The 9153-nt window shown below is 33.0% G+C and overlaps 1 protein-coding gene across 3 annotated transcripts in view; it reads left to right on the top strand.

Moving 5' to 3' along the window:
- Positions 1 to 8379, top strand: part of LOC117119174 (WAP four-disulfide core domain protein 1-like) — a 16493-nt gene extending 8114 nt beyond the window's left edge. For 2 of the 3 annotated variants that reach the window (XM_033263993.1, XM_033263995.1), the window contains exons 2-5: positions 5091 to 5277; positions 5638 to 5679; positions 6713 to 6754; positions 7277 to 8379. In XM_033263993.1, the coding sequence (XP_033119884.1) occupies positions 5091 to 5277; positions 5638 to 5679; positions 6713 to 6754; positions 7277 to 7416 (411 nt within the window). In that variant the 3' untranslated portion in view covers positions 7417 to 8379. The remainder of the gene's footprint in view (positions 1 to 5090; positions 5278 to 5637; positions 5680 to 6712; positions 6755 to 7276) is intronic. The other variant, XM_033263994.1, reaches the window with a different exon arrangement.
- Positions 8380 to 9153: the final 774 nt, after the last annotated feature.

The following is a 9153-nucleotide window of genomic DNA, read 5'->3' as shown; positions in this document are numbered from 1 at the left end:
GTTTCAAATTTTTAAAAATTGATACACAGCTAGACGCTCTTAGATCTGTCTCTTATACACATCTTATGTATATGTATATATATTAAAAAATGAAGATTCGACGTTTGCTTCGATAAATTAAATATAGAAAGACAGTAATAAAAAACAGCTATGAGTTGTAAACATACTAGAAGCAATATTTTTTAATTTTTTAAAGTAATTTTTTAGTAATTTTTTACTTCATTCGTGTTTTTTTTTTTTTTAATGTTCTGTGTTGTTTCTCTTGCGATTTTAATGCTTTATGTGTACTGGGCCCTCTGGGAGAACAGTAACTTTTTACTGAAGAGGTAACCCAGTATAAAGAATAAATAAATAAATAATAAATAAACAATATAATTTATTAAAACACTCCTGTGTGAGGACAACTCACACTGAGGAAGAACACAGGAGTGTTTGAAATATTTGTGATTTAATAAATTATATTGCTTTTAGTATGTTTACAACTCACAGCTGTTTTTTTATTACTTTCTTTATATATATATATTATATAATATATATATTATATATAATATTTATGTATATATGTATATATATATGTATATATATTATTTATGTTTATATTATATATATATTATATATTAATTAATTTATATTTATATATACTATTTATATATATATTTATATATATGTATATATATACACGTATACATATATACACACATATATATATGTATATACACGTATATATATATACGTATATATACACGTGCGTGTATATATGTACACGCGTGTATACGTATATATATATATATATAAGCGTGTATACGTATATAATGCAAGTATATAGGGCCTATATATGTATATATATACACGTATGTATATATAAACGTATATGTATATACGTATATATGTATGTATATATATATATGTATATATACTTTTTAAGTCATGTATCATGCATAAGAACGTTGACCTCTGCAAGGCTCTGGTTTTTTTCTCACTGATAACAGCCCCCCCCCCCCTTCACTAATTTTTTCGAAATAAAACAAATTTAAGAAAATAGGAAATTTATATTCAATTTGTAAGTCTGAGAGTGCCATTTCTGGTCATCTAGAGGTGCCATAATCATAAATTTTCTCACCTCATCCCCAGATGATACTAATCTGTTTTATTCCCATGTGTTTATATTCTTCAGGAAACACTTAATACAAAATTATCTAGGTAAGCGTATACTTTCAATGCAATAAACTTTCATTTAATGTGAAGAAAACCAAACCTCCATTACTTTTGCAATGACTATTAACTTGCATATTTAATTTGGATAAAATAGATAACTGTAAACACACAGAATTTCTTAGTGTTTTGATTGACGATATTTTAAATTTTAATAAACACATTTATGAGTTTAGCAAGAAAGAATCTAGAGACGTATGTTTTATAAAATTAGACATTACTTACCCTCTTCTGCGCTACTTACCATTTATAGATCTCAAATTGAATCCGTATTGCATTGTAATATTTCTTGATGAAATAATTACATTACTAGATTGTCAAAACCTATTTGAATTTAAATTTTAAAAAAAATTATTAGTTCCATCTCTTGGTCTGCTTGTGATGTCCATACTTTCCCACAGTTGGTGTACTTAAAGTATACCGATATTAATAAATATCAAACCGCTATATGGACAATGCAGTAAACAAGCTGAATAACAATCTAGGCTTACTAACTTTACTGATGGACATTGCCATCAATATAGTACCAGACACAAAAATGATCTTAAGACTCTTTTGAGATTACACTTTTTTTTAAAAATAAGAACACATTTTATAAGAACACAGAGGCTGAATTTGCTTAAAAATTAAGAACAAAATAAGAACAAATTGAGGCTTGGCCGAGTTCAACAACCGGGGCTTTTTTTGTGGGGCCATTTTTTGGGCCTTTCTTTCAGGGACCATTTTTTGCAGGGCCGCTTTCACCTCCCAGTACAGTGTATACTGCTGTACAATAATAATTTTCCATGTTTGAAAAGTGTGTAAAATTAGAACAAAATAAGAACATTTTGAGCCTGAAATTGGCCAAAAAATAAGAACACTGAGCCTGGGCAAACTTTTACTGGTTCTTATTTAAAAAAAAGTGTACTTTCAGGTTCTAGTCTCCACGTATCTTGCACTGGTCCAATATTATGGAATACTATTGAATCATCTCGGAAAGATGCTAGCTAAATCAATTAAGTTCATTATTTATTGACCGTTACAATGCTCACTTGTAACTGACTGTCAACTGTCGAAGTACCAGTACTTCTTGCTACAATGTTTTGACTCCCTGACTATTTTTTTTCTTTGCATTTATATTACTATTTATATTTTATTTATAACATTTCAAATATTCATATTACCTTTGTACTTATAAACTTAGTTGTATGTTAATTTAAATGTGTGTTATTGTTCCATTGTTTATAATTTACTTCTTTTCGTTCTTATTTTCATGGAGGTATATTTTATACCTCCGTGTTATTTTTATTTAATCTTTAATTATGGCTTTATTCTGTTCTCTTCACTTGGGCCCCTCTCTACTTTTTAAAAAGCCTAGGGGTGGCAGCCCCCCCCCCGGTCGGGGAAGGCCTCCCCCATCCATCGGGAAGAAAAACAACAAATCGTAGGGGAGATAAAATGTATGTGTATTTTCTACATATTAGTTTAGAGATTTTGAGCAACGGCCGAAATAGAGAATTCTGTATTTGTATTTGAAAATAAAAATGTAAAAAAAAAATTGAAAATGTATATATGTATTAATGTTTTGAATACCAAACTGCAACGTGCTTATAATATCCTAAATCGTTAGCTGGGATTGCGTCGGAATTGGAATCCCCACCCATTTCGGTTATAGGCCTACTATAGACAGGAACGTAGTAGAAATAACTACTGTAATCATAATTTTTCACAAAGAAAATACTGCTATAAAAGTTTATTCTGACAACTGCGTCTCCTGAACTGATGGAATATTATGCTGCCGGCGGATATCAAGTTGAAATGAGCCACAAACCTGTCAGTTGGTTCTACCATGGGAATACTAGTACTGTACTGTACTGTACTGTATACATTAATAAGGTTGACAAGGAATAATAAAGAAAAATATTATGCATTTTACATAGAAAGTAGTCCTACTTATGTTTATGCCAGGTTGGAATCAACACCACTACGGGCAAAAAAAGTACACGAGGTACTACATACATTCATCGGTTTGGACTAATGCCAGGAATATCTCAATTTTTTTCGGTCACTAAATTTGCTCTTCGCCTTTAAAACGTAAAGTGCCTTTTTAGATTTTTGTTCCTTGTGGCATATTGAAACATCTGTGTTCATGAACTCCCAAGTTTTCAGGTCGCTGTAGATCATTTCTGGAAGTTTTTGTTGATAATACACTTGCTGTTTTTCTCTGTGGGGGACCAGTTTACTTAATTTATACAATCAGATACATTACACTAACAAGCAGCTTATTAAACCTGTAGACCTAGAAAGACGGCGAGAGCATGCACAGGCCACGCTATACACGCGTGCGCAACACTCAATAAATTATGAATTTATAGGCCTATAAAATATTATCCTCAAAAGTTTACAGTTTAATTTTTGTGAACTATCAACCAAAATATTTACCTGAGCTGTCCGACCGTCCGTTTGTCCATCTGTCTATCTCGCATATCTTTATCCACTGCATGCATGAGTGAAGGCCGCTTCATTTTTCTTTCATCTCATGGGTGGCTCCAGGACTTGACCAATGAGTGTCTGCGATGTCCCAGTATGGGGTGCAATGTTCCCGACGAGGGTCAAATAGGCGTGGTCGGACGTCGCTCAAAATCTCTGAGGGCCCGGGGTCCAGGGGTACGAAACTTCTGGAAACTATGACAATTTAGGGGTTTCATACATTATTTTCATCTCTCCGACGGGTTTTATTTTACACGAAATTGGGGATGAAGAGCGTGCACTGGCGCCACCCCTGTTTTAGCTATCTCGCTTTCCTCTTGTGCTTTCTTTACAAGCACATTTCATGAGTTCATAGTCTAGTGTACCTTATTTTTCTGTCACCTATTAAATAAGTCTACCACCAGCCCCCTCTATGCAGACTCAGGTTAAACTAGTTATCTCATATCGACTGTATCCCTGGAAAAATCTAAAAAAACATTGACATTATTTTATAGACTATCCAAATTGATTCCCCAATCTATAATACGCATTCTTTATATAGTTATCTTATGTTTTGCCTTAATTAAGTTATTGTATTATTGTCTGGCCAACAATTACCCTCATAATCGTGACAAACTAATTAAACTCCAAATAAAAAAAAAGTTATTAAAATTATTTTGGCTTGACATCCCATTAGTCATACTGTTTCTATTTTTTCCTTTTTATATGGAAATTTTGCGACCTTAATACTTTTTAACAATATTCCTTCATGCATGATAGTTCACAGAAAATCTTCATTTTTCAATAAATTGATTCAGTTTAATTCAGATGATCATAATTATTTCACTAGATATGCTCATCAATTGCACTTACCCTTACCTCGTACCAGTGCTCTTATTTTCATTTTTCAGTTCAGTGGTCCCAAATGCTGGAATAAAATTCCTCTTGAATTTAAAATTTAAAAACATATTTAACAAGAAGTTGTTTAAACTCCAATATTATTTCTATTTACTAAATTCCCCATTTTTTTCTCCTAAACGTTTCTTTCAGTTCACTTTACTTTATTTGACTTGTCTGTTTTTTGTTGTTCTTGTTCTTGGTTTTGTGTTTGTCGCTCTGTATTTTACTTTATCCTTTTATTTGGATCTTCTGACACAGACCTGTCCTAAAGAAGTTGCCTTATTCTTTCCCCTTCACCTTAATGATTACTTTGTTACTTAAATTGTACATATCCATTTTAATTATGTAGTATTATAATAATAGTTTAAAGAAGTGAATAAATTTTATTTGAATCTAATTGATTGAATTATATAGATGTCCTTGAATCGTCCGGCCCGTTTTCATTTCTTAACTTTTTTGTTTCCATTATTACTGTACTGTGCTTCGGGTAATCGTCCTAGTTACTAAATACTTAACTACTGTTCTTACAGCAGGGGAGACGACGCGGTACCACTGGAAACCACGAAGGGGAATGCCCTCCGTCTTCACACGGAAAAAGTACTCAAGAAGAGTGTAGCGCTTGTAGTTGCTGGGCTGATTCTCAGTGCGGTCACAATAAAAAATGCTGCCACAACGGATGTACATACACCTGTATGCAAGTGATAACCCCGCCTCTTGGTAATGACGACATTGATAACAAGAATTCATAAAATAGATTAAAATAGATTATAACATTATTAATTAAACATAAATATTCGTCAATATGTTAAGTACGGTATGCAAGTATGATTTGAAAAACAAAAAGTGAAAATCAGTAGGCCTATGTTTTGGATTTTATTGTTATAATTTTCTGTGTAGGCCTATTTTGGAGAAATTGTGCTGTGTTCGACATAGCTCATCATATTAAATGCTTTGCAGTAATATTGAATTATTATAAATAGGCCTATATGTTAGTTTTATATTGGTTGAGGTTTATAACATTTTCTGTGTTATTATGTTAGTTTTATGTTGGTTGAGGTTTATAACATTTTCTTTCAGTCTTCGATTGGCTAGAGGAACCAACAAGACAAAGGGAGTCAGGTAAATGAAGATCGTGCATGGTCAAAAATACGCGCAATACAGACAACAGTCACAGTAATACTGTACCGTAAAACCTCGAATAGAAGCCAAATGGAAGCCCATCTCGAATTGAAGGCTCCCCCCCCCCCTTATTTTGCAAATGTAGCCTCGAAAGAAGCCCATCTTGAAAACAAGCCCATCTCCAAAACTTATCCAAAACAAAGAAGCCCAGGGCTTCAATTTGATGTTTTACGGTATATTAAAGGTGCATTCACATCGGATCTCAATTTTGGGAAGCAGTCGAATCGATCAGAAAATTGAATCCGTGTGTAGAATAGAGATGCTGGCGGCCAGTGCTTTGGAAGAAAGGTCCGAATTTCTGTTCAAATCTGAAGTGAATGCAGTTTTATTCTGCAGTTTTTGTAACAAAACTACACAAAAATACTACCGTATTTCTACAATAATCTGGAGAAGCTCGCGGATCTTAAAGGAGAGGTGCACACATTGGATAACTGGACCACTCCGTTGCTGCAAATTCAATGGTTTGCACTGAAGCGTGGTTTGGAAGCAGTCATTATAAAATAGGGTATTTATTGTAAGTTAAGGTAGAGTAAAACAAAAATATTAATTATAATTTAACATAGTATGACCCATATTAAACTCGCATACTAATGAGCTTTATTGAAACTGACTATCTGAAAAAATGTTCCGTATTTGTAGTCATTATAATGTATGTGTTGGTAAAGACCAACATTTTTAATTTCATTTTTTATTTTTTATTTTCTCATGTGATTTTTATCTGATGTAATGTACTGAAAAAGAAAAATATGTTTTCCCCACTAAATAGTTAGATTCCTTATTTATTACTGTTAATGACTATTTAAGTGAGTGTTTTAAAAGTAGGCCCAAGATTCTTAAATTGAATGATTGGCCGATGATTAATAAATTCGGCAAATGCATATTTATAACGATTAAGGTGATCACTTTCCATTCACACAAATTGGTTAATAAATCGAGCTTAATATGTTTATTTTAAATCAATCCTGTTTTTAAGGAAAAGCATGGCTGATTGACGGACCAGAGGACAATTTAGCCGGTAAAATATATTTTTGTTATTCGTTGTTATTATCAGATGATATATTCCATTAAGTTGTGCCTTTTAGCAACCACACGCTACCTTAAACAGTATACGATTTGACTCATTCGGGCGAACTCGAATTTCATTATTTAGCTTCTTACATCTTCCTCTCTATCCCCATATCTCTTCATTACAGTCACTGATCAAGATAATCTTTATTGCTCTTTTTTTCCCTTTTAACTCCAATGAGTACTTTACTAATGGGTTTTTATTTGCATTGTGATTTAACGTTTTATTTTATATTAGATGATATTCGAAATATCTTTAATTTTATAGAACGCAAACCTTCATGTTATTTAAATGTAGTCATTTCAACATTTTTTAAAGACTTCTTTTATTCATATAAATTTGGCGGTCATGCGGTTAAACCATGTTTTTAATTTAAAAATTACATGAATAATTGAGGAAAATATAGTCTAAGACAAAATCTTGTTAAAAGGCCACAAAGGAAAGCATTTATATAACCTGTTATTTTTTCAGAGGAGGTGTGTACCACAAGCATCTTTCCTGATGACGATAGTCTCCCACTAGAGTGCCCAACTGGGTATCAGTGCTTTATACAAGATGACGGCGATATTGAACAAGGAATTCCGAACAGAGGGGTGTGTGTCAAACAATGAAACAGTTATGGCATAGGCTACGCAGTACAGTACCCCATGGAATTCAATCATAGTTTTTCAAAAAGGGTAGTTTCCATAAAGTTTCTACACGCTATCATCGCCACAGCTTACAACTCTTGATAGCGATTCTATGGCAACGGTATCGTTAATCTCGCTGACTACTATTACCAGAAGTCAAATATTGATTATTCTAGGCCCATAACCCCTTGATGTAATTATTCTTTCAGTGTGCACAAGCGGTTTATTCACGTCAAAATCGTTGGAACAAAGTTATATGTATCAGCTTTCTCTTTATATATGTCATTAAATTCCTATATATTTCTGTCATACAAACAAATTTTGATATTATATATTCAGTAATTTTTAAACAAACGTAAGAGTGATGGTCGTATAGAGGTGAAACTGAGATAAATTAAGTAAATTCGGAGGATGATTTGTAATTGGTTACAATTCGTCATTTTCGTGATTTTGTTTGGGTCATTTTGGATTTTCATTGCTGCTCATAGGCCTAAACGTATGTAGTTTAGTTCTTCGTTACATTTATTAGGTAGTAATACACAAGAAGTATAATACATTTCACAGTCTGGAGCAGCTTAAACATGTACTGAAACTCGGTCAAAATCGAAAGCTGTCTACTCGCATTATATATTGGCTATGTACTATATTATAGCTATTTAATATTAGGTAGGCCTATTAATAAGCATTTTATTAAGATTTAATTCACGCGAAGAAAGTAACAAGTTACCGACACACAGGATTAAAGGTATAAGATACAATAATACTAAAAAAGTGTATTCCCTCCTAGATTAGGGTTGGAATGCGTCCATAATAACCATCACGAAAATCTTGTGTAGAATAAACGATAGGTCCGAATAGTAGCCTAAATATCATTTTCATGATGATGACGAGGATGATGATAACAAGGAGGATGACCATGATAATGATGTCTGAAGAAAAAAAAAACGATTTCGGAGCATGGTTAAAAAAGTAGGCAACGAATTTATGAGCTTCTTTGGTATCGTAAGTTTAAGCGATGAAAATGTAAACATATAATTTAGAAACCCTGTGTTTATTGATATTTAATCAGGTACATTTTTTTATATAACACTTCAGTGGCGGGTCCAGGATGTGTCCAAAGAGGCGCGTGCCTCAGGTTGCAGCAAAAATAAACTATACATTTATTAATTCATTTCGGAAAACTCTCCATTCCATAATATTCTTATCCGGACAATAGGTTCCAATTGGCGATTTTCTGCAAAACAACCTGGATCGGCCCCTGTAGTGGACCTTTCACTTTATTCTGTACAATGATTGGCCGATGAGCAGCCCAGCTATTATAATAGAGATTAGCGGTATCAATGTACGTGAAAACGTGTGTTTGCGTATTCATGGAACTGTTCTGATTGGTCAGTTCAGTTTGATTATCACTTTGGAAAGGTGCATTAAGCAATGAATACACAAACATTTCACGCACACGACTTAAGCATGGAACTATATACCTAATTATTAGAAAATTGTAAAATTTGCAAATTTCATTAATCCATTTCAAGGAACATTGTTGCGATGTTAAGATCACTCCTTATATCCCCGGGTAGCTATACCAACAAACGCTTTGCTAGTTGTATAGAATCTCTATGCGTGAATTTCGTACCGGTACTTGTAGTAGCGTATCTGGAAATCTCGATATTTTTTCTCTTTCTTTCTTTTTTTCTTGGCGGGGGGGGGGGGGTCTGATGG

The sequence above is a fragment of the Anneissia japonica genome, unplaced genomic scaffold, assembly GCF_011630105.1.
Source record: "Anneissia japonica isolate Jap-2015-1 unplaced genomic scaffold, ASM1163010v1 scaffold287863_len737641_cov155, whole genome shotgun sequence".
Classification (NCBI taxonomy): Eukaryota; Metazoa; Echinodermata; class Crinoidea; order Comatulida; family Comatulidae; genus Anneissia; species Anneissia japonica.
Note: the sequence above shows the minus strand (reverse complement) of the source record. Positions and strands in the feature narration are given on the sequence as shown.